The sequence below is a fragment of the Camelus bactrianus genome, chromosome 17, assembly GCF_048773025.1.
Source record: "Camelus bactrianus isolate YW-2024 breed Bactrian camel chromosome 17, ASM4877302v1, whole genome shotgun sequence".
Taxonomy (NCBI): domain Eukaryota; kingdom Metazoa; phylum Chordata; class Mammalia; order Artiodactyla; family Camelidae; genus Camelus; species Camelus bactrianus.
The window spans coordinates 32,991,425-33,018,766 of record NC_133555.1 but is presented as its reverse complement, the minus strand read 5'-3'; the positions used below and the strand labels follow the sequence as shown (position 1 = coordinate 33,018,766).

Below are 27,342 nucleotides of genomic sequence, written 5' to 3'. Positions count from 1 at the left end.
TAACCATAAGTTTGCTTTCTATGTCCATAAATCTATTTCTGTTTTGTAAATAACTTCATTTGTATCATTTTTTCAGATTCCATGTATAAGTGATATCATATAATATTTGCCTTTCTCTGTCTGACTTCACTTAGTATGATAATCTCTAGGTCCATCCATGTTGCTGCAGTTGGCATTATTTCATTCTTTTCTATGGCTGAATATTCCATTGTTTACACACACACACAACAAATCTTTTTTTCCTTTAAATGTATATATACTATTATAGTACTGTGCTCAGAACTTTATATGCTTTTTAAAATATTGAAGTACACTCAGTTACAATGCATCAATTTCTGCTATACAGCATCATGTCCCAGTCATGCATATACACATCTATATATATATTTGTCTTCATAATCTTTAAAGGTTATTAAAGAATTAAAGGTTATTAAAAATATTGAATATAGTTCCCTGTGCTATACAGAAGAAACTTTTAAAAAAATCTGTTTTTGTATGTAGTGGCTAATATTTGTAAATCTCAAACTCCCAAATTTATCCCTTCCCACTCTCTTTTCCCAGTAACTGTGTTTGTTTATTATGTCTGTGAGTCTGTTTCTGTTTTGTAGATGGGTTCATAGTGTCCTTTTATTTCTTTCTTTTTTTTTTTTTTTTAAGATTCTACATATGAGTGACATCATATGCTATTTTACTTTCTCTTTCTGGCTTACTTCACTAGATTGATGATCTCTAGGTCCATCCATGTTGCTGCAAATGGAATTATTTTATTCTTTTTTATGGCTGAGTAGTATTCCTTTGTAAAAATATACCACAACTTCTTTATCCAGTCATCTGTTGATGGACATTAAGGTTGCTTCCATGTCTTGGCTATTGTAAATAGCACTGCTGTGAACATTGGGGTACATGTATCTTTTCGAATTAGAGTTCCCTCCAGATATATACCCAGAAGTGTGATTGCTGGATCATATGGTAGGTCTGTTTTCACTTTTTTTGAGAAATCTCCATACGGTTTTCCCTAATGGCTGCACCAAACTACATTCCCTCCAGCAGTGTAGGAGGGTTCCCTTTTCTCCACACCCTCTCTAACATTTCTCGTTCATGGACTTTTGAATGATGGCCATTCTGACCAGTGTGAGGTAGTTTTGGTTTGCATTTCTCTGATAACTAGTGATATTGAGCATTTTTTCATGTGCCTATCGGCTATTTGTATGTATTCATTGGAGAATTGCTTGTATAAAGCCTCTGCCCATTTTTGGATTGGGTTGTTTGTTTTTTTGTTGTTAAGTTGTATGAGCTGTTTATATATTCTGGTGATTAAGCCTTTGTCAGTCACATCATTTACAAATATTTTCTCCCATTCTGTAGGTTGTCATTTTGTTTTGCTTATGATTTCCTTTGCTGTGCAAAGCTTATAAATTTAATTAGGTCCCATTTGTTTATTTTTGCTCTTACTTCTATTGCCTGGGTAGATTGCCCTAGGAGAACATTGCTAAGATTTCTGTCTGATAATGTTTTGCCTGTGTTTTCTTCAAGGAGATTTATCATGTCTCATGTTAGGTTTCAGTCTTTAAGCCATTTTGAGTTTATTTTTGTGTATGGAGTGAGGGAGTTTTCTAACCTCATTGATTTACATGCTGCTATCCAGTTTTCCCAACACCACTTGCTGAAGAGATTGTCTTTTTTTTTATCACTGAGTAATATTCCATTGTGTATATATCCACACACACATACATACATATATATATATATATATGTATGTATGTATGTATGTATATATGTATATATACACACACCACTTATTCTTTATCCATTCATCTGTTAATGGACACTTAGGTTGCTTTCAAACCTTGGCAGTTGTAAATAGTGCTGCTTTGAATATTGGATGCATGTATCTTTTCAAACTAGTGTTTTTGTTTTTGTATATATATCCAGGAGTGAAACTGCCAGATCCTAGGGTAGTTCTATTTTTAGTTTTTTGAGGAACCTCCATATTGTTTTCCATAGTGGCTACACCAATTTACATTCCTACCAGTGATGTACTAGAGTTCCTTTTTCTCTGCACTCTCTCCAGCATTTGTTATTTGTGGTCTTTTTGATGATAGCTGTTGTAATGGATGTGAGGTGATATTTCATTGTGGTTTTATTTGCATTTCTCTGATGATTAGTAGTTTTGAGCAACTTTTCATGTGTCTGTTGGCCATCTGTATGTCTTCTTTGGAAAAATGTCTGTTTAGGTCTTCGCCATGTTTTCTGATTGGGTTGTTTGTTTTTCAATATTGAGTTGTATGAGTTGTTTGTATATTTTGAATATTAACCCATTGTTGGTCACAGCATTTGCAAATATTTTCTCCCATCTGTAGGTTAGCCTTTTGTTTTGTTGATGGTTTCCTTTTAAGTATGATTAGGTCCTATTTGTATATTTTTGCTTTTGTTTCCTTTGCCTTAGGAGTCAGATCCCAAAAATAATGCTGTAAATTATGTCAAAAAGTGTTCTATATTTTCTTTTAGAAATTTTATGATTTTCAGTCTTACATTTAGGTCTTCAATTCATTTTGAGTTTATTTTTGTATATGGTATGAGAAAATGTTCTAATTTTATTCTTTTACATGTAGCTGTCCAGTTTTCCAGCATCAGTCTCTTATTGAAGAGACTGTCTTTTCTCCATTGTATACTCTTGCCTCCTTTGTCATAGATTAATTGACTATAAGTGTGTGGATTTATTTCTGGGTTCTCTGTTGTGTTCTCTTGATCTATGTGTCTGTTTTTGTGCTAGTAGCGTGCTGTTTTGATTACTGTAGCTTTATAGTATAGTCTGAAGTCAGGGAGTGTGATACCTCCAGCTTTGTTCTTTTTTTCAATATTGCTTTAGTCATTTGGGGCCTTTTGTGATTCCATATAAATTTTAGGATTATTTGTTTTAATTCTATGAAAAATGTCATGGGCATTTTGATAGACATCGCATTAAATCTGTAAAATGGTTCGTGGACATTTTATTAGTATTAATTTTTCCAGTCCATGAACACAGGATCTCTTTCAATTTCTTTAAAGAATCTTCAGTTTCCTTCATCAGTGTCTTATAATTTTTGGAGCATATAGGTCTTTAACCTTCTTGGTTAAATTTATTCCTAGGGATTTTATTTATTTTTGAAGTGATTTTTACAGGGCATTGTTTTTGTACTTTCTCTTTCTGATAGTTCATTAGTAGTATATAGAAAAGCAACAGATTTCTGTATATTAATCTTGTCCCTGAACTTTACTGAATTCATTTTACTTCTGATAGTTTGTTGGTAGAGACTTAAGGATTTTCTCTATGTAGTATGATATCATCTGCAAAAAGTGACAGTTTTACTTCTTCTTTCTAATTTGGGTGTCTTTTTTTTTTTTTTCTGGTTTGATTGTTGTAGCTAGGAGTTTCAATATGTGTGTTAAATAGAATTGGCAAAAGTGGGCATCCTTGTCTTTGTTGAATATGATGTTTGCTGTGGGTTTGTTGTAAATAGCCTTTACCAGGTTGAGATGTGCTCCCTCTTATACCCACTTTGATGACAGTTTTTATCATGAATGGATGTTGAATTTTGTCAGATGCTTTTTCTGCATCTACTTAGTGATCATATGATTTTTATCCTACGTTTTGTTAATGTGATGTATCACATTGACTGATTTGTGGATATTGAATAATCCTTGCATCTGTGGAATAAATCCCACTTGGTCATGGTGTATGATCCCTTTTATATATTGTTGGATTTGGTTTGCTAATATTTTGTTGATGAGTTTTGAATCTATATTCAGAGATATTGTCCTGTAACTTTCTTTTTTTGTAGTGTCTTTGTTTGGTTTTGGTGTCTGGGTAATGTTGGCCTCATAGAATATATTTGGGAGTGTTTCTTCTTCTTCAATTTTTTGGAATAATTTGAGAAGGATATATATTAGCCCTTCTTTGTATTTGGTAGAATTCTGTGAACCTGCCTGGACCTGGACTTTAGTATGCTGAGAGTTTTTGATTACTAATTCAGTTTCACTGCTATGATCAATCTGTTCAGATTGTCTATTTCTTCCTGATTTAGTCTTGGAAGATTTTATGTTTCTAGAAATTTATCCATTTTTTTTAGGTTGTCTAGTTTTTTGGTGTGCAACTGTTAATAGTACTCTCCTGTGATTTTTTTTTTTTGTATTTTTCGTATCTGTGTGATACAGGTTGTAATATCTCCTCGTTCCTTTCTTATTTTGTAATTTGTTTATTTAGGTCTTCTCTTTTTTTTCTGATGAACTTGCTAAAGGCTTATCAATTTTGGTTATCCTTTCAAAAAACTAGATCTTGGTTTCAATCATTTTTTCTGTTTTTTTTTTCCTCTTTTTTATTAATTTCCTTTCTGATATTTATTACTTCCTTCTTTCTGCTGACTTTGGGCTTCACTTTTATTTTTCTAATTACTTTAGATGATAGGTTAAGTTGTTTATTTGATATTTTTTTCACTTCTTGAGGTAGGCATGTATTAGAACTGCTTTTGCTGCATCCCATAGAGTTTGGAAAGTTGTGTATTTTCATTTGTCTTGATGTATTTTCTGATTTCCTCTTTGATTTCTTCATTGACTTTTTAGTAGCATGTTGTTTAGTCTCCACATGTTTGATTTTTCCCATTTTTTCTTCCTGTAATTGATTTCTAGTTTCATATTGTTGTGGTCCGGTTAAATGCTTGATATAAATTTTATTCTCTTAAATTTAAATAGATTCCAGCATGTGAATATCCTGGAGAATATTCTGTGTGCATTTGAAAAGAATCTGTATTCTGCTGTTTTTGAATGGATTATCCTGTAGATATCTATTAAATCCAATGGGTCTAATGTGTCATTTAAGACTACTATTTCCACATCCTCTGATATAAATCATAGCAATATTTTCTTAGCTCAGTCTCCTAAGGCACAAGAAATAAAATCAAAGATAGACAAATGGAACCTAATCAAACTTAAAAGCTTTTTGCACAGTGAAGGAAACCATCAACAAAATGAAAAGACAGCCTATGTAATGGGAGAATATATTTGCTAGTGACGTGACTGAGAAGGGGTTAATATCCAAAATATACAAACAGCTCATACAGCTCAATATGGAAAAAACAAACAACTCAATCAGAAAACAGGCAGGAGGGCTAAATAGACATTTTTCCAAAGAAGGCATACAGATGGCCAACAGGTATGTGAAAATATGCTCAACATCACTAAGTATTTAAAGAAATGCAAATCAAAACCACAATAAGATATCACCTCATACCAGTCAGAATGGCTAGCATCAAAAAGCATACAAATAATAAATGCTGAAGAGGGTGTGGAGCAAAGGGAACCCTTGTACACCATTGGTGTGAAGGTAAATTGATGTAGCCATTATGGAAAACAGTATGGAGATTCCTTAAAAAGCTAAAAATAGAGCTACCGTGTCATCCAGCAAACTCACTCCTTGGTTATATCAGGAAAAATGAAAAGATACATGCACCCAGTGTTCATAGAAGCACTATTTGTAATAGCAAATCATAGAAACAACCTGAGTGTCCATCAGCAGATGATTGGTTTAAGAAGATGTGGTATATACATATATATGTGTGTGTATACACATACATACATATATATGCATACACACACAGTGGAATATTATTCAGCCATAAAAATAATAAAATATTGCCATTTGAAGCAATGTAGTTGGACATAGAGAATATTATACTTAGTGAAATAAGTCACACTAAGACAGATATTAAATGATATCACTTATATGTGGAATCTAAAATACAGTACAAATGAATTTGTATACAAAACAGAAACAGACTCATAGACATGGAAAACAAACTTACGATTATTAAGGGGGAAAGGGAGGAGGGCAGGGACAAATTAGTATAGGATTAACAGATACAAACTACTATATGTAAAATAGATAATAAATATTTACTGTATAGCACAAAGAATTACATTCAGTATCTTGTAATAAACTATTATAGTATATACTCTGCAAAAAAACCTGAATCACTATGCTTTACACCTGAAACTAGCAAAACGTTGTAAATACTTAAAAAGAACTACTGTTTTCTTACTGATTTTCTGTCTGGATGATCTGTCCTTTGATATAAGCGGGGTGTTAAAATACCTTACTATTGTGTTATTGTATTTCTCCCTTAATATCTTTTAATATTTGATTTATATACTTAGATGCGCCGGTATTAAAGTGCATATATGTTAATGAATGTTATATTCTCTTTTGTATTGAGCCCTTTACCCTTATATAATTCCCTTGGTCTTTTGTTATAGACTTTGTAGTTTCTTGTTAAAATTTTCACTGTATTCATCTATCATTTTCCCTAATTCATTAGCATTCTTTTTACTAATGCTTTGAAATCTTTATCTGGTAAATTATTTACCTCTGTTTTATTAGTTGTTTTTCCAGGTTTTGCCCTCATTATTTTATTTGAAACAAATTCCACTGCCTTCTCCTGTCTTCTCATTTTGCTTAATTTTCTCTCTTTAGGAAGTAAGATGAAGCATTTGCCTTTCCTTATCTTGAACGTATATTCTTGCATGGGTATGTCCTTGCATGGGTGTGTCCCTATACAGTTTGTGTGTGCATAGTGACTTTGGTGGCAGAGCTGTATCTGAATTGAGTATGAGTTATGTCTTCCCCCAGGGTGTTTTGGGAGCTATCACCTTGGTGGGAGGTAGGGCTGGAGATGGAGGGGTTAGATCTAGGTGTGAGCTGAGGGTTCTCCTGTGCTCAGGAGTGAGCCGGAGGTTCTCCTGTCCTCTTCAGAACTAGGTGTGAGCTGGGGGTTCTTCTGTGCTCAGTGGCTGACATTACCCTATAGGGGATAGGGTCAGGTCCCAAAGTGCTGGAGCAGCACCCCTGAGGGTTGGGTCCAAGTTGGCGCTGTTCGCATTAAATGCGTGCTCTCCCTTGTCTTAGCATCAGCACCTTCAGCCCAGAAGGGAGCAGTGCGGGAGGAGTAAGAATCAAAGTGTGCACCTGTTATTGGTGGGAACATGTTTTGGGGTGGTCCTGGTACACCAGTCAGAGTTCCAAATGCTCCTGATCTGCCTCTTCAGAGAGCACCAGCAGTGGCTGCCTCTATTTAGATGTATTTTTGGGTCCAGCCTGGCTCTGTCCCCATAACTGTGCATGCTCTTTGGCAACAACAGCCTTCACCCTAGTTAGGGAGCTGTGCTGCAGAGCAAGAGGGGCTGGGATGGGCACCCAGTGTGGGCTGGGGTGTCATGGGAAACTAGCCAGAGTCCCAGGCAGTCTCCTTCTGCTTCTTCCACCTTGTTTTGGGAGTGAGGTAATAGTAATTGAAAGTGGGATTTTGGAACAAGAATGATTGATACTTGGAACAGAATAATGTTCCAGAAATACATTGTTTATATTTATGAAACTAATATATGACATATGAAATATCTATGTAAACAATTAGAAGAAAATTAACTTAATAGTATAGGAGGAAGAATAATATAGATCAGTCCTGGAGTACAGTTCTTATAATGAATATCTTTTGTTTGACTTGGAGAAATAATTGAGTGGAAAGAGGTAGATATTTTTCTCTGAGCCACACTGGTACAGGCTCGGTTTGGACTATGAGTCTATTGCTAAGATAACCCATTTTCCAAATCAGAGATTTGATTTTGTAATATTACATTCGGCAGGCTGGTACAGCAATCCAAGACTGTGTAGTGGATTTGCTTCAGAATGTATCTTTTGACTCTTTATTTCATGATCTAGCCAAGATTAAACTTTCCTATGAATGTGTGTATGTATGTATATGTATATGTACATATATAAAGGTAGAAATGTTAGAGAAGTATATGTATAATTTAGACAAAATAGGTAAGCAAAACAAGAGACAAGTTAAAATATCCCTATTCTTATAACCTAGCTACAACCATTTTTATTTGTATGCTTCACACAAAAAAATGGAATCATGGTATAAATACTATTTATAATTTTTCTATTTAACATAGTATGAAAACTGTCAAGTATGTGTAAAATTTAAAAAAAAATTAGTATTTGTCTCTATTAATATGTTGTTTTTCAAAGGTCTTCAATCTTTCTTTGCCACCGATGAATTCTTAATTACTTGGATGTTGAAATGGTACAAAATTTAAAGAATAATGAATAGTAAAGGGCATAATTATTTTGAAGCTTACACTGACTAGTAATTTCTAATGTACCTGAAAGACACAGAGGATAATAGAGTGAAACAGTTTATTAATAATATGTTTATTCTTTGTGATATGCCTGCAAATAGGTTATAAGCCTGAAAATAGACCCATGATCATAGGGAGAAAACTCCACTTTCTTTCAAGCCTCTTGCTTCTCTAGGAAATAGTAATTTTTTTCTTTTCTATTTCTACATTTATTTAAAAAATCACTTGAAAGCCAGCCTTGAATGAAGATAGTTATTAAAATGGAAGGCTTACATAGGTTCTCTGAATATGCATGAAACACCCAGTTTCAAACAATGAAGGTTGTTGGTAATTTTAATGTTCTTGTCAATTAGTGTTAAAGGTTAAGAAGACGGGAGTGCTGAATGCTCTGAAGATTGAAATAATAGCAAGGGTCTTGATAGAGAATTTGTTAGGGACTAGATGAACTGATGATGTTAAATTCTTAAATGCTCATGCAGTTAATTGTAGTTTTACTGTAAGTGATGACTTAGAGACTGCATACTTTTGATCTTAGCATTTGTAGACAGCTGTCTCGTGTTACTATGTGGGTGTCTGCAAGAACTTAAACTCTGGAACATGATTTTTTTCTCCACTGTGATGAAGAGTTCAACCTAGTAAATCATAGGGAAGACCATTTTCTCCCCCACTTGGTACTTAAAGGAGGAAATGTTGATTAGTTTTTTCTGTTTCTTAACATTTTCCAAATCCGTATAGCATTAAATGATAGAAGTTGTATGACTGCTTTGTTATTTGTTCAGAATTTAGTTTTCCATTGGGAATTTAAAATATTTACAGAATACAAATATACGTTGGTAATGTTACAAGTATTTATAAATATAACCAAATACTCTAATTAAATAGTATAATAATTACCAATGTCTTAGTCCTGTTCAGGCTGCTGTAACAAAAATACTACAAACTGGATACCATAAACAACAGACATTTATTTCTTACAGTGCTGGTGGCTGTACAGTCTGAGATCAGGGTGCCAACATGGTCAGATTTGGATGAGGGCTCTTGTCAGGGTTGCAGACTGCCAACTTCTGTGTCCTTACATTGTAGTAGGAGTGAGGAATCTTTCTGGGTTCTTGATTTATAAAGGCACTAATCCCATTCATGAAGGATCCACTTTAATGATCTAATCATGTACCAAAGATCTCGCTTCCGAATACCATCACATTGGGGATTAGGTTTCAGCGTAGGAATTTTTGGGGGATATGAACGTTGTCTGTAGTAACCAGTAAGCAAATTTGATGTCTTTGGTTGAGATTAAATATATACATATATGTACACATACAAATAGATGATGATACACACACACACTTTTATAGCTTGGGTTTTTTTTTAAACAACTGAAAAGGCTGATATGAGGCAGTATGTCCCCTTCCTTCATCCTTTGCATTTTTATGCACATTGTAGAATCACAAGTGTCTGCTGGGATTTGGTTGATATTACATAGAATCTTATGATCAATTTGGGGAAAATCTGTATCTTAATACTGTTGAGTCTTGGAACCATTAGTATGAGGTATACCTTTATTTATTAGGCTCTTTACTATATCTAATGTCTTACAGTTTTCTATATAGAGTTCTTCCATATGTCTCTTAGATTTCTTTATAGTTACTTGACATTTTTGATGCTGTTGTAAGTGGTGTATTTCTAAAATATTTCATTTTCTAATTCTTTGTTCCTATATAGACTTTAAAAAATTCACCTTGTATCTTGTGACCTTGCTACACGTTCACATATTTTCTGTATTGGTTTCAGTTTTTAACTTCTGATTGTCAGTTTTTATAAGTTTATCTTTCTACAAATTTATCTAGATTCTAAATTTTCAAATTTTATTATGAAGTTTTATCTAATATCCTTTTATATATCATTTAATTATTGGTTACATTAATGTTTTTATTGCTGATATTTTGTACCTTTTTTGGATCAGTCTTGCGTAGATGTATATTAATGTCAATATTTCTAAAGAGTTTCAGATTATAAGACTTGATATATGAGAGTGTACATCCTTTAAGATTGACAAAGCTATTCTTGTTTTTTTGTATTATGTAAATTTTGGAATCAGTTTGTCAATTTCCTATTCTTTCTTTCTTTCTTTTCTTTTTTTTTTTTTAAATGGAGGTACTGGGAATTGAACCCAGGACCCTCATGCATGCTAAATGTGCACTCTACCGCTGAGTGATACCGTCCCCTAACAGTTTGTCAGTTTTCTAAAAATAAAAATACATGGGACTTTAATGGGTATCTAGATTTTCTCTGTTTTACATTTGCTTTTTATTTCATTAATCTTTGTTTATTTTTATTATGGGGATTCTGTTTCTTAAAGATAATCATATTTATTTATATAAAAATATCTTTCTGTCTGTAGTACATAAGAAGCTTACAATTTTTTTTTCTTTTTTTGAAGCTTACAATGTTTATTTTTTCTTAATTGGTACATACTTGCCACAAAAGGACGTATGAACTCAAGCCATGCTGAAAGAGAGTGAAAGACTCTGTTTACAGAAATGTTTTCACGCACATGCATCACTAGATAATAGTGATTTTGCCAACATGCACTTTGGTGTTCTGAACTACTAAATATTACCTTTCAAAATACAGATTAAGTTGGAAAGGACTTACATTTTTTGAAAAACGAATTAGAAAGGAGAGTATATATTTAAGAAAATTTAATGTTTAATTTCAGTGACACTGACCCTGTCTCAGTATTTAAAAATGCTAATTGATGTGTTTATCTTTGTTTTTCTAGTGATATGCAGCTTTCGAGGATCTGTCCCTCAAGGGTTGGTCTTAGAAATAGGAGAAACAGTCCAGATTCTTGAAAAGTGTGAAGGTAAGTATGGAACCATGAATTATAACACACAAATAGTGATTATTTTTTGCAGTATTTATATCTATTTTGTAATACTAGTTTATAAGCAATCATTCCGAAGCCATAATTAATCATGTTATGATACACTGCTATTTAAAATCATTCCTGATCTATGTTCAGCATAAAGCTATTTTGACTCTACTCTAATAGAGTAGACAAATATTAATAGAGCCAATAATTAAATAACTGTTGTTGGCTGTCAGGACATGATTCCTACGTACTATGTCAAATGATGATTTTTCATTTCCTATGGTCACATAGTCTTCCACTTAAGACTAGCTGCATTTGAATAGAATTGAACTATAATCAGTTCATTTCTATATTTCTGTCTCATTGGCTGGATGTGATCAGCCATAATTAAAACAAGGCAATAAATATGCTCAAATCAAGTTTGGCTTGACTGCTAGCCTTGTCCATGATATATTTGGATATTTCTCCTGTAATATTTATGCATTATTGAAAAATACCACATTCTTCAAAATTATGCACTCAAATCAGCAATCTATATGGGAGAAATACAGCTATGGAAACATTACAGAAAATCAGAGCACTGACAACAAAATTGACACCATAGGAAATAACTTGGGCAGCCTAGGATAGCAATTTAGCATGACTAGAAACCATCTTAAATTATATAACAAGAGTGGAAATTTTGCCGTGGGAGCATGGAGATAGTGCTCATGAAACTGGAGCTCTGATCCACTTGGCTACAGTTCAGATGGATATGGGAGTAAGTGCAACCTACCGTGACTCAGGAACCACATAAGTCTGGGAGTCCACTTTTCTGGAAAGGAAGCTCTAGTGCAGTACTTATTTTAGTAATTTTCTTAAAACAGAAGTATAAATCAAAACTACTTCATGATGCTCTTAGCAAAATAAGAATATAATTTTCTTAATCTGATACAGAATATCTACTAAATGCCTACAGAAAACATCATATTCAGTTGTGAAACATTGAAAGATTTCCCACTGAGATCTAAAAATGAGACTTATAAATTAAGACATTGTGGTTTGGGTGCAAAGACAGAATAATGACAGAGTAGAGGGTCCAGAAATAGATTGTCATGCTTATCATCCAGTGATATGTGAAAAAGGTGGTATTGCAGTGCAGTAGGGAAATGATGTTCTTTACACTAGGTGATGCTGGACCAGTTGGAATGAAAAATGATGGCCTCATCAATAAATGGTATTGCGTCAGTATTGAAATCAGTGAGCCTGGAATCCTACTTCACAGCATACACTCCGAACTCAATTCCAGTTGGATGGTAGATATAAATGTGAAATGTAAAACAGTAATGCACCTTGAAGGAAGCATAGGAAATATCCTTTTTGACCTAGAGGTAGACAAAGATCTTTTATTGATGAGTTGTACTTTTATTAAAATGAAGGTCTGTTCAACAGATATCATTAAGGAGAGGGGAAAGAATAAGTCACAGTGAGAGAGAGATGGATTAAAGGACTTGTATCCAGAGTGTATAAGGAACTATTGCGAATAAAAAATTAGAGGGAGAAGGGCAAAATGGCAGTATAGGAAGACCCTAAGCTCACCTCTTCTCCCGTGGACAAAGCAAATCTACACATGCACATAGAGCAGTTCTTCCCGCTAAAGACCTGAGAGCTGATTGAACAGCTGCTGTGCACATAGAAGGACCAAGTAGAAATGGGTAGAAAAGACGAAGACATGGTATCCACAGAAACCTCACCCCTGGTGACCTGCAGTAGTGAGGGATGTAACTGGGGATCCTGAGCACAGATTTGCCTGCCCTTGGACAAGGTTAAAAAAAAATAGCAGTTTAATGGGCATCTAGACTATATAGGAAGAAAATCCATTTACTAACTCTAGAGCTTCTGCCAAATTAACAAGGAACTGCTGGAGCCCTCTCTGAGGTCAGAGGCACCAGTGAGTGCCATTGTTTGAGTCTATCCAGAGCTCCCTTCAAGCCCACTCTAGCTCCAGCCATCCTGCAAAGATGACCTTGGGTGCAGTGTTCCCCAGGGACTACCTTTGCTTGGGCCTGATCCAGCCTAGATATTCCTTCAAGGCCACCTTGGATACAGCATTCCCCAGGGGTTGCCCCTTTCCCCCAGCCCAGACCTGATCCAGTTCTAGTCATCCCTCCACCACTACCTGCTGCTCTCCAGGGACTACGTCTAGCTTAGACCAGTCCAGCCCAGTCCATACCTTTGGCCTTGGGTGCAGCATTCCTCAGGGATGTCCCCTTGCCTGGACAGATGGCAGGTGCAAGCAGTCTGCACAGGTGATGCTCCCACATGAGACCATTCTTTCAAAACCAAGAGAGGTAGTAGCTATTTTGCCAGATTCATAGAAACAAAAACCAAAAGTCAAACAAAAGGAGATGGATGAGTACGTTTCAAATGAAAGAACAAAATAGGTGAGGGTATAGCTTAGTGGTAGAGTGTGTACCTAGCATGCGCAAGGTCATGGATTTAGTCCCCAGTACTTCCATTAAAGGATAAATGAATAAATAAAAACCTAATCCCCCCCCAAATTAAAAAAATTTTAAGAATTAGGCACTAAAGCAAGCCTGATGAACAAGTGAAAGAACAAAATAAAACCCCATGAAAAGCCCCTAATGAAATGGAGAAATGGTCATAAGGATGCTCTCTGAACTTGGGAGAAAAATGGAGGAACTCAGTGAGAACTTCAACAAAGACTTAGAAGAAAGAGCCATTCAGAAATGAAGAATACAGTAACTGAAGAAAAAAAATACACTGGAGGGAATCAACAGCAGATCAGATGATACAGGACAGGTAAACTATCTGGAAGATAGAATAGTAGAAATCATCCAGTCAGAACAACAAAAAGAAGAAAGAATTTAAAAAACATGAGAGTTTAAGGGACCTCTGGAACATCAAGTATACTAACATTTGCATTATAGGGGTCCCAGAAGGAGAAGAAAGAGAGAAAGGGACAGAAAACTTACTGGAAGAAGTAATGGCTGAAAACTTCCCTAACCTGGGGAAAGAAACAAGACATCCAGGACCAGGAGTCACAGAGAGTCCCAAACAAGATGAACCCAAAGGGATCCACACCAAGACATATTATAATTAAAATGATTAAAGTTAAAGATAAAGAAGAATCTTAAAGGCAACAAGAGAAAAACAACTAACTAATTACATACAAGGGAAACCCCATAAGACTGTCAGCTGATTTCTCAGCAGAAACTTCATAGGCCAGAAGGGAATGACAGTATGTATTTACAGTGCTGAAAGGAAAGAACTTAAAACCTAGAGTACTCTATCCAGTAAGGTTATCATTCAAAATTGAAGGACAGGTGAAGAGTTTCCAACACAAGCAAAAACTAAAGGAGTTCATTACCACTTAACTGGCCTTACAAGAAATATTAAATATTAATTAAAAAATTTAAGTATAATATTAAGTTAGTTTCAGATGTACAGCATAGTGATTCAGTTATTATTTTTGCAGATTATATTCTACTATAGGTTATTATAAGATATTGAATATAATTCCCTGCTATACTGTAAATTCTCATTGTTTATCTATTTTATGTAGTAGTTTGTATCTGTTAATCCATACTCCTAATTTGTGCCTCTCTCCTGCCTCTCCCCTTTGGTAACCTTAAGTTTGTTTTCTGTGTCTATGAGTCTATTTCTGTTCTGTATATAGATACATTAGAATTATATTTTAGATTCCACATATAAGTGATTTCATAGAGTATTTGTCTTTGTCTGACTTATTTCACTAAGAATAATAGTCTCTAGGTCCATCCATGTTGCTGCAAATGGCAATGTTTCATCCTTTTTATGGCTGAGTAATATTCCATTTTGTACCACATCTTCTTAAGCCAGTCTTCTGGTGAGGGGCCATGGATTGTTTCCATGTCTTTGCTGTTGTGAATAGTGCTGCTGTGAAGACTGGGGTGTATTTATCTTTTCCAATAAGTGTTCAATTTTTCCAGATATACACCCAGGAGTGGGATTGCTGGATCACATGGTAGCTCTATTTTTAGTTTTTTAAGGAACCTACATACTGTTTGCCATAGTAGCTGCACAAATTTACATTCACACCAGTGGTATACAAAGATTCCCTTTTCTCCACACCCTCTCTAGCATTTGTTATTTGTAGGCTTTTTTTTTTGGTAGGCTTTTTGATAATAGCCATTCTAACTGGTGTGAGTGACATCTCCCTGTGGTTTTGATTTGAATTTCTCTAATAATTAATGATGTTAAGCATCTTTTCATGTGCGTGTTGGCCATCTGTATGTCTTCTTTGGAAAAATGCCTGTTTAGGTCTTGTGCCCATTTTCTGATTGGGTTGTTTGTTTTTTCCGTGTTGACTTGTATGAGCTGTTTGTATATTTTGGATATTAACCCCTTGTTGGTTGTATCATTTGCAAATACTTTTTCCCATGCTATAGGTTGTATTTTTGTTTTGTTGATGATTTCCTTTACTGTGAAAAAGCCTTTAATTTTGATTAGGTCTTATTTGCTTATCTTTGATTTTATTTCTTGTGCCTTAGGAGACTGATCTAAGAAAATATTGCTATGATTTATGTCAAAGAATGTTTTGCCTCTGTTGTCCCCAGGAGTTTCATGGTGTCGTGTCTTACAGTTAGGTCTTTAAATCATTTTGAGTTTATTTTTGTGTTTGGTGTGAGGTAATGTACTAATTTCATTGATTAACATGTAGTTGTCCAGCTTTTCCAGCACCATTGGTCAAAGAGACTGTCTTTTCTCCATGTATGATTCTTACCTCCTATGTTGTAGATTAATTGACTGTAGATGCATGGCTTTATTTCTGGGCGCTCTATAGTGTTACATTGTCTTTGTGTATCTTTTTGTGCCAGTACCATGCTGTTTTGATTACTCTAGCTATGTAGTTTAGTCTGAAGTCTGGAAGGGTTATACCTCCAGCTTTGTCCTTTTTTCTCACAATTGTGTTGGCCATTCTGGGTCGTTTATGGTTACATATAAATTTTAGGATTATTTGTTTTTTTCTCTGAAAAATATCATGAGTATTTTGAGAGGAATTGCATTAACTTTGTCAATTGTTTTTGATAGTATGGCCATTTTAATAATATTAATTCTTCAAATTCAAGAGCATGGGATATCTTTCCATTTTTTTTAATCATCTTCAGTTTCCTTTATCAGTGTTCTATGATTTTCAGCATATAAGTCTTTTACCTCCTTGGTTAAGTTTATTCCTGGATATTTTTTTTTTGATGTGATTTTAAATATAATTTCTAAAACTTTATTTTTCTGTTATTTCATTATTAATGGAAAGAAATGCAACAGATTCCTGTATGTTAATCTTGTATCCTGCTACCTTGCTGAATTTATTTATTAGTTCTAATAGTTTATATGTAGAGACTTTAGGGTTCTGTATACAGTATCATGTCATTGGCAAATAGTGACACTTTACCTCCTCTCTTCCAATTTGGATCCCTTTTATTTGTTTTTCTTGTCTGATTGCTGTGGCTAAGATTCTCAATATTGCGTTAAATAGAAGTGGTGAGAGTGGGCACCCTTGTCTTGTTCCTGAATTTAGTGGGAGGGCTTTCAGCTTTTCACTATTGAATATTATGTTAGTTGTGGATTTTTCATAAATAGCCTTTATTATGTTGAGATACGTCCCCTCTATAACCACTTTGATGAGGTTTTTAAATCATGAATAGATGTTGATTTTTGTCAGATGCTTTTTCTGCATCTGTTGAAATGATATGTGGTTTCGTCTTTTCCTTTTGTTAATGTGATATATAACATTGATTGATTTGCATATGTGGAACCATTCTTGTGACCCTGGAATAAATCCAGCTTGATCATGGTGTATGATCCGTTTTATGTGTTTGGATTTGGTTTGCTACTATTTTGTTGAGGATCAATATTCATCACAGATACTGGCCCATAACTGTGGTGTCCTTGGTTTTGGTTTCAGGGTGATGGTGGAATCATAGAATGAATTTTGGAGTGTTACCTTCTCGTTAATATTTTTTGGGGGAATAATTTGAGAAAGATAGGGTTAAGTTCTTTATATGTTTGATAGAATTCCCCAGTGAAGCTGTCCAGTCTTGGACTTTGTTTGCAGGAAGTTTTTTTTTTTCCCCCTATTATAGATTATATTTCATTTCTAGTGATTTGTCTGCTGAAATTATCTGTTTCTTCTTCTTTTTTAAAATTTTGTTTTGGGGAGGTAATCAAGTTATTTATTTATTTTAATGGAGGTACTTGGGGATTGAACCCAGGACCTCATGAATGCTAGGCATGCACTCTACCACTGAGCTGTACCCTTCCCCTTATCTGTTTCTTCTTGATGCAGTTTTGGCAGGTTGTTTGTTTCTAGAAACTTGTCTATTTATTCTAGGTTGTCCAATTTGTTGACATGTAACTGTTAATAGTATTCTCTTATTTTTTTTTTTTTTTGTATTTCTGTGATACTCACTGTTATTTCTCCTCTTTCATTTCTTATTTTGTTTATTTGGGTTCTGTCTCTTTACTTCATGGTCAGCCTGGATAGAGGTTTGTCAATTTTGTTTATCTTTTCAAAAATCTAGCTCTTGGCTTTATTGATCCATCCTTCCTTCCTTCCTTCCTTCCTTCCTTCCTTCCTTCCTTCCTCCCTCCCTCCCTCCCTCCCTCCCTTCCTCCCTTCCTTCCTCCTTTCCTTCCTTTCCTTCCTTTCCTCCCTTCCTCTCTTTCTTTCTTTCATCTCTATTATGTTTATTTCCTCTCTGATCTTTATTATTTCCTTCTTTCTGCTGACTGGGTTTTGTTTGTTCTTCTTTTTCTAATTCTCTTAGGTGGTAGGTTAGGTTGTTTATTTTAGATTTTTCTTGTTTCCTGAGGAAGGCCTGTATTGCCATGTACTTTCCTCTTAGACCTGCCTTTGCTGCATCCCATAGATTTTGTAAGGTTGTCTTTTCATTTTCACTTTTCTCAGGGTATTTTTTGATTTCTTCTGTTTTCATTGTTGACCCATTGGTTTTTTTAGTAGAATGTTGTTTAGTCTCCATGTGTTTGTTCTTTTCCCATTTTTCGTCCTGTGGTTGATTTCTAATTTCATACCATTATGGTCAGAAAAGATACTTGAAATAATTTCTATCCTCTTATATTTGTTGAGGCTTGTTTGTGACCTAGTATGTGCTCTATCCTAGAGAACATTCTGTGTGAATTTGAAAGACCATGTATTCTTTTTTTTTTTTAAAATGTCGTGTCTTGGAGATATTAATTAAACCCAACTGGTCTATTATGTCATTTAAGACCTAGTTTTGCCATATTGATTTTTTTTTTGTCTGGATAATCTGTCCACTGATGTCAGTGGGATGTTAAATCTCCTCCTTATTATTGTATTGTATTGTCTATTTTTATTGTATTGTCTGTTTTTACCTTTATGTCTGTTAGTATTTGATTTATTTATTTAGGTGCTTCTGTATTAGGTGTGTACATGTTAACGAGTGTAATATCCTCTTGTATTGATCTCTGTCATTATACAACACCCTTTTTTTGTCTTAATGGCCTTTGTTTTAAAGTCTATTTTGTCTGATATGAACATTGCTGCCCCTGCTTTCTTGTTATTTCCATTTGCATGAAATACTTTTTCCATTCTCTCATTTTCAGTTTGAGTCTTTCATTCTGAAGTGAGTCATTTATAGGCAGCATATTGTAGGTTCTTGTTTTTTTAATCCAGTCTGCCACTCTGTGGCTTTTGATTGGTTCACTGAGTCCATTGACATTTAAAGTAAGTATGTACTTATTGCCATTTTAATCTTTGTTTTCCAGTTACTTTTATCATTCTTCTTTGTTCATTTCTTCTTTTAGTTTCTTTCTTTTTGTGGTTTGATTATTTTCTTTTATAGTTCCTTTCATTTTATTTTTGTATATATGTTGTATGTTTTTTGATTTGTGGTTACCATGGAGTTCAAGTATGTTGACCCATAACCATATCTACTTGCTTTAAACTGATTATCATTTAAGTTCAAACAGATTCTGAAGATCTACATTCTGTTACTTTGATGTCTTGTTTTATATCTTCATGATTATTCTTTTACTGTTAACTGTAGTTATAATCACTTTTACAATTTTTTGGTTATTTTTAATCTATGTACTGTCTTATTTAAGTGATCTTCAATCTTTTTATATATTTGCCTTTCCTATTGTGATTTTTGCTTTCCTATAGATTCTTCTTTTCTATTTAGAGAAGACCTTTCAATATTTCTTTTAGGTTAGGTTTAGTATTGCTGAATTCTTTTAGTTTTTGCTTGTCTGAGAAATTCTTCATTTTTCCTTCTATTCTAAATGATAATCTTGCTTGGTAGAGTATCCTAGGTTGCATGTTTTTTCCTTTCAGAATTTGAATATATTATGCTACACTCTTCTGACCTGCAAAGTTTCTGCAGGGAGATCATTTGATAACCTTACTGGGATTCCCTTGTACTTAACTCTGTTTTTCTTTTGCTGCCTTTAGAATCCCCTCTTTATCTTTAACTTTAGTCATTTTAATCATGATAATATCTTGTGTGTCTGAGTTCATCTTGTTTGGGACCCTCTGTGCTTCCTGTACCTGGATGTCTGTTTTCTTTTTTAGATTTGTTATGTTTTCAGGCATAAGTTCCTAAAATACATTTTCATTCCCTTCTGTCTCTCTTCTATTTCTGGAACCCCTATTATACATAGGTTGGCATGTTTTATATTATCCCATAGATCTTGTATGTTGTTTTTATTATTATTATTATTTTTTTTCATTTGTCTTTCTGTCTGCTGTTCTGATTGGGTGATTTCCATTATTCTGTCTTCCAGGTCACTTATTCATTCTTTTGTATCATTTAGTTGTCTATTCATTGCTTCTATATTTGTTTTTATCTTGCCAACTGAATTATCTATTTTATATTGGTTCAACTTTGTAGTTTCTAGTTCCTTATTATAGTCACCTGCATTTCTATAAAAAGTCCTTCTTAATTCAGTTAGCATTTTTTTTAGCACCTTTTTGAACTTGGGATCTGGTAGACTGGTGAGCTCTTTTTCATTATTCTTTCAGGGGATTTATTTTGCTGTTTTAATGTGAGTAGTTCCTCTTCCTTTTCATTTTACTTAACTTTTTCTGTCTCTATGAATTTAAGAGTAATAGTTATCTACTGTGGTCTTGAAGGGCTTTCTTTCTTTCTTTCTTTCTTTCTTTCTTTCTTTCTTTCTTTCTTTCTCTTTCTTTCTTTCTTTCCTTTCTTTCCTTTCTTTCTTTCTCTCTCTCTTTCTCTCTCTCTTCCTCTCTTTCCTTTTGTGGAAGCGTTCTTGTGTAAACTGTGTGTGTCCAGTGTCTTCAGTGGGAGAGCTTATTTTGGTCTGGATGCCAGCCACATCTTTCCTCAGGGTATGCTGGCTGTTATTCCCTTGATAGGGGGTGTGATTGCTGTTGGAGGATTTATAGCCTATTCAGGGTGTGAGATGGGACTTCCTCTCTGCCCCTTGGCTGTCACTGCCCTGTCAGGGATGAGGTCTACTCCTTAGATGCTGGAGTAGAAGCCCTGAGGGTTGAGCTTAATCAGGCTGTGTTTCCCTTGAGTGTGTTCCCTACCCCATAGGAGGTGATTTCTGAAGCAAGTGAGATCTGTGCACTCATAGGGGACCTATATGCTACCTTTGTAGACATCTATGACTCTGTTCAGAAACAGCACAAGATCACTTCCCTTCCTTTGTTGTGTTTGTCTCAGATCTGATGCAAGGCTGTGGTGTGGAGTTGACTGGGGTTGCAGGTCAGGGCACCTGTGGCTTTAGGAATTGAGGTGACTGGGTTGTCACCAGAGATCTGGGTTTCTTCTGTGGCAGTCTTCTGCCAGGACCTGTCTGGTCCAGATCCAGCTCTGAGCTGTGGTGTGGAGTGGGTGGAGTTTGGGCAGTGTCACTGGAAAATAAATCACTGCATGCCTCCTGCGTGCACTGACACTGGTCACTGCTGCCTTGCTCAGATCACACCCCAGGCCCTCCTAGTTGTCTCTGCATAGCTAGATCGAGTTCTCTCCCAGGGTTTGTCTGCCCGAGATTCAGCACTTCACTACTGCATGCTCCTGTGGCTCCATCCCATGTGCATCCTGACAGTGGCTGTATCTACTCAACTCACTGCCCTTGTGTGGAGTGGCCATCAGCACTCCACCTGGATCATGCCCTAGACCCACTGGTCTGTCTCTGCATAGCTAGACCAAATCTTTTCTGAGGGGCCCAGATCTCAAACCAGCTGTGGTGTGGAGTGAATGGGGCTGGGGTATTCAACTGTTTGGATTGGGGAGTGCAGTGAAGTAGCATCCGCCAGTGTGAGACTGTCTCTTCTCCAGTGTTGGCAAGTCAGCATGCACGCATTCTTCACAGATAGACTCTAGGCTTCTTCAGCCCTTCTGTCTCTCCCAGCAATTCTCCCAGCAGCCAAAGGGGCTTGTCTCCTTCATGCAGGGCCCCAGGACTGGGATGCTCAGATTGTAGCTTGACTTCCTTGCTCCCAGGACAGAAGAACTCCTTTACAACCAAAGCTTCAAGAAAGATCTCCATATAAAAGAGGCATTGGGTTAGGATCTGTGCCCCTGGGAGGGATCTGAAAGGGAGAGAAGGTCCACAGCAATTAGGCAAGAAAAATACTAAGAGTGGAATCCAAATTGGACAGGAGGAAATAAAACTGTCCCTGTTTTCAGATGACATGATACTATGTATGGAAAACCCCAAAGACTCCACCAAAAAACTGTTATTACCAATAAGTGAATTTAGTAAAGTTTCAGGATACAAAGTTAAGTTAAAGAAGTCAGTTGCATTTCTTTATGCTAAGAATGAACTGTCAGAAAGAGAAATTAAGAAAATAATCCCATTTACAATTGAAACAAAAAAAAAAAAGCCTTCAGAATAAATTTAACCAGGGATGTGAAAAATCTGTACTCTGAAAACTATAAGACATTGAATACAGAAATTGTAGACAACACACATAAATGGAAAGATGTACCATGTTCATGGATTGGATGAATCAGTATCATTAAAATGTCCATACTATCCAAAGCAGTCTGCAGGTTCATTGCAGTCCCTATCAAAATACTAACGTCATTTTCACAGAACTAGAACAAATAATCCTACAATTTGCAGGGAACCATAAAAGACCTTGTATAGCCAAAACAATGTTGGGAAAGAAGAATCAAGCTGGATGTATCATGCTCCCAGGATTGAAACTATACTACCAGGATATAGTAATCAAAACAGTATAGTACTGGCATAAAAACAGACACACAGATCAGTGGAACAGAATAGAGAGCCCAGAAATAAGCCCACATTTATATGGTCTATTAGTCTACAACAGAGAAAGCAAGAATATACAATGGAGAAAAGACAACCTATTTAGTAATGTTTGGAAAACTGGACAGCTGTATGCAAAAGAGTCAAACTGGATTTCTCACACTTTACACAAAAATAAACTCAAAATCAATTAAAGAGTTAATTATAAGCCCTAAAATCATAAAGAAAATATAGACAGTATGCTCTTTGACATTGGTCTTAGCAATATGTTTTTGCATCTGTCTTCTCAAGCAAGGGAACCAAAAGCAAAAATAAACGAATGGGACTATATCAAACTGAAAAGCTTTTGCACAGCGAAGAGAACCACCAACAAAACAAAAAGGCAGCCTACTGAATGGGAGAATATATCTGCCAACAATATATCAGATGGGGGTTCATATCCAAAATATACAAAGAACTCTTACAACTCAATATCAAAAAACCCCAAACAACCCAATTAAAAAGTGGGCAGAGGACCTGAATAGACATTTTTCCAAAGAAGACATACAGATAGGCAACATGCGCATGAAAAGATGTTCAACATCACTAATCATAAAGGAAAGCAAACTGAAACTGTAACGAGATACCACCCCACATGCGTGAGAAAAGATAAGAAACAATAGGTATTGGTCAGGATGTGGCGAAAAGAGAACTCTGATAAACCGTTTGTGGGAATGTAAATTTAGTGTAGCCACTATTGAAAACATTATGGAGGTTTCTCAAAAAATTAAAAATACAACTACTGTATGATCCAGCAATTCCATTTCTGGAACTTTATCTGAAGAAAACAAAAAAGTAATCCAAAGAGTTACATGTACCCCTATGTTCATTGAAGCACTATTTACAGTAGCCAAAATATGGGAGGAACTTTAGTGTCCATTAATAGATAAATGGATAAAGATGTGAGATATACACAGACACACACAGACACCCACACAGGAATATTTCTCAGCCATAAAAAAGAATTAGATCTTGCTGTTTGTGACTATAAAATAAGTAAGTCATGGGGATATAATATACACATAGGAAATACAGTTATTAATATTGTAACAACTTTTTATGGTGATGGATGGTAACCGGAATTATTCTGATGATTATTTCATAATGTGTAAAAATACGAAATCACTGTTTTGTACACCTTAAACTAATATAATATTGTGTGTTAATTGTAACTCAGTAAAACAAAATGAGACAGTGTGGTAGAAAAATGGGCAAAAGGGTTGGATTGGCTCCTCACTACACAGATATTCTGATGGCTTGTAAACATATGGGAAGGTATTTAGTCTCAGTCATCAGGGAAATGCAAATTAAACCACAGTGAGATACCATGACACAGCACTAGAATGACTGAAATTCAAAACACTGGCAATACCTAGTGCTGATGAGGATGTGGAACGACTGATACTCCCATACACTGCTGGTGGGAGAGACAGTGGGTTAACCACTTTGGAAGACTCTTTGGCACGGTTTACCAAAGCTGAATGTATGTGTACCTTATGATCCAGCAAGTCTACTCATAAGTGTAAATCCAACAGCAAAATACACATGTAAAATGTTAGTGGCAGCTTTATTCATAATTGCTGCAAACTAGAAAAAACCAAAATGCTCATCAGCAGTAGCATGGGCAAATAAATTATGATATATTCATATAATTGAATGTGACCCTGGAAGAAAAATTGATGTATTATTGCTACATACGATATGGATGAATATCATAGATAACACTTTTGACAAAAGAAGCCAGATGTAAGAGTTCATGCTGTTATGGTTTCATGTACATAAAATGTAGAACCAGGTCAAACTGTTAGCTGGTGATGTTTGTCAGATAGTGGTTAGATAACCACTTTATCTGGCTTCTCTTATCTAGAGTGTATCTGTGATACTGTTGTGTGTAGCAACCATTCATCCATTTTCCTTTCTGTATCACATTCAGTTTAAGGGTGTGTGTATGTTAGTGGTTGGAAGAGGTGTGCGTGCTTTTGGGATGCTGCTAATATTTTATTTACTGGGTGGTAGACATATGGGTGCATACTCTGAAGATTTGTTTAGCTGTGTACTAATGATTTGCATACTTACGCATTTACACATCAGGAAAAAATGTATTTAAAAATAGAAGATCTTTGTAAACTAGGTAAAAATGTAAAGATGCAACAACATGGATGGATCCTAAAAATACTATGTTGAGCAAAGAACCAAATAGAAAAATTACATTCTGGATGGTTATATGAAATCCAAGAACAAGCAACACTGCAAATCTGTGGTGATGCGAAATGGAATAGTGATTACCTGTGGGAGAGGATTGACTGCAAAGAGGTATGAGGGAACTTTCGGGGTGATTGAGAAGTTCTGTGTTTTGATGAAATATGGGTTATATGGCTGTTGCATTTGTCAAAGCTCAGAGAACTATATGTTCATGAACTTTGCATTTCACTATATGTAAATTATGCATCAGTGAAATATATTCATGTGTAAAAAGGATGAAAATCAAATCACAGACTGGAAAATTTTTGCAATGATTTAGCTGACGAGGATAAACAACTAGAATATAAAAGAACACTTATAAACTAATAAGAATAAATAACAGATGAATAGAAAAATGAAAAAATATGATCAGGGACTACAGAAATGCTTAATCTTGTCAGCAGTCAAGGAATAGCAAGTTAAAACTGGAATAATGAACAATTTCACACATACTAGTTTGAGAAGACTAAATGTCTGACATATCTAAATATTGGCATGGATATATTTCAGTGGGAGTGCTTATACACTGCTGATACCTTGTCAGTTTAGATGTGTATATCCTGTGACTTAGCAGTTTAACTCTTAAGTTTATAACCTTAAAGAAGTGTTTTTAAAGCTATCCTCATCAAATCATTATGGGGTTATAAATTCTATTTAGTGGCTCACTATCAGCATTAATAAAAAGAATAAAATAAAAATATAAAAACTTTATTGCTGTATCACTTATGATCCAGTCAGGAGACAAATCACACTAATAATTTGCATAAGGAATATTTAATATCCATACATAATTGTTAACTAGTAAAAAGTGGCTAACTACTAAAAGGGGTGTAAGAAGATTCAAGGGGATATAGAAGTAGCAAATGCAGAAATCAACTATTTCTAGGGCTGAGGAAGAGCTGACAAGCAAGGAACCAAGAATTTAAAAGAATATTTTCCTGTCTCAAAGCTTAAGTTTAGATCCTTTTGGAAAGGGCATGGCTACCATAGAAACATCTAGCCTGCCCTTAATGAAGAAACTTGGTAGAGTGGATTGGAGCTGGTCTGTAGGAGCAACCTGCTAGGTAGTGTATGTATGTGTGTGCATACATTATATATGCATATAGTGTATACACACACAGATTTATTATAAGGAATTGACTCATGTGGTTACAGAGGCTGAAAAGTCACAGGATCTTAAGTCAGAAAGCTGGAGACTTAGGAGAGGGTCCTGAATCTCAGCATGTGAGATTTTGTGTGAGCTTCTTAAGAACAGTCTTTGTTTTCCTATAGCCCTCTGGCTCTCTGATATGCAAGTCCTACTAGCCTTAAAAGCCAGACGTTTTGGAAGCTCATCTTTTAGTGGAGGACCCCTAGACTGGGGAGCCCGATATGGAGTTCAGACCCCTTGCTTCTTGGGGAGAACCTCTTCAATTGTGATTATCTTCCCATTTGGGACTGCTTACTCAGGAGTGTGGGTCTTGACTATATCACATTTCTGCCCCTCCTATCCATCTTGTTGTGGTTCCTTTGTTATATCTTTAGTTGTAGAAAATCATTTCTGCTAGTCTTCAGGTTGTTCTCATTGGTAGTTGCTCTGTAAATAGGTGTAATTTTGGTATGCTTGTGGGAGAGGTGAGCTCAGGGTCTTCCTGCACTGCCATCTTGGCCACTGATGTGATTGGTTTTCCTTTTCTTATCTTGTCTTACTTTAGTATTTAGACTAAAATCACTGTAAGCATCAACAAAGGGGTGCTAACTTTCTAATTCATATAGAGAAATAGAGAAATGAAAGAAGATGTTTCATTATTACTAATATTATTGAAAAATTGTATAATAAATAAAGAGACTCCTTGGTTGGATACTTTTTTTATTAGTCTCTACTTTGCTGGATAAATATTCCCTATCACTTTCTAATGGCATGTAAAATTTTAAATTTTAATGAGATTTATGGATAATAAAATTTTGCATCTTTTTGATAAGAAGAAAGCCTTCTTGTAACTATAAAGGATTTATTTTTCTTAACTTTAGGAAATGATTTATGTGTGAAAATTATTAGAAAGTTTGAAATTACAGTATTTAGTGTATATTTGTGTAATACAGTTCTGAGCTATTACTTTTAAATGCCTTTGGCTGATTTCCCATTGTGCTTACAAGTTAATGTTTAAAAGCAGATAAGAGTTTTATAATAATCATTTGCTCTTTACCTACCATATTCTAGGTAATAGTAGTTGATATTATACATTCATTATTTCAGCTAATTTTTAAAATAACCATATGAAACATTACCTCCATGTTTAGTTGAGGAAACTGAAGCTCAAAAGGTTGGAAGAAACATAGAGGGTATGTGGCAGAAAGAGGGTTCTGCTTGTCTGCCTGGAGTATTAAGCTGTTTGTCATTCATTGAGACTCTAGTTTTGGAAAATCCACTATTTATTGAGCTCCATTTCTAAAGTGTTGGATTGTTTGGGACTTGATATTTCTCCTAATAGGTTACTTTAATAACTGAATGAATGAACATGTATTTACTGTTTTTGGACATTTACACAATCAAGGTAGTTTTAATTCTCGATTTTCTGTTCACCAGGAACGTTTTCATTCATGGAGTATTATATGAGAGTTTAAGTTAGTAGTAGACAGTGGACCATAGAAAATAAGCCTCGGGATTTGAAGTTTTATATAGATAGGTGTTTGCCTCCCCTGGGTCTTTAAGATGGCCTGTTTTTGGTAGAGGAGCGTCGTAATTTTTAATTTTTGTAGTTTTCTGGACA

The 27,342-nt window shown here is 35.1% G+C and overlaps 1 protein-coding gene across 1 annotated transcript in view; it reads left to right on the top strand.

The window, feature by feature from the left end:
* The window catches only part of DOCK3 (dedicator of cytokinesis 3), a 299,153-nt gene that overhangs the window by 15,446 nt on the left and 256,365 nt on the right, over positions 1–27,342 (top strand). The window contains exon 2 of the mRNA XM_074344805.1: positions 10,952–11,035. Coding sequence (XP_074200906.1) covers positions 10,952–11,035 — 84 coding nt within the window. The remainder of the gene's footprint in view (positions 1–10,951; positions 11,036–27,342) is intronic.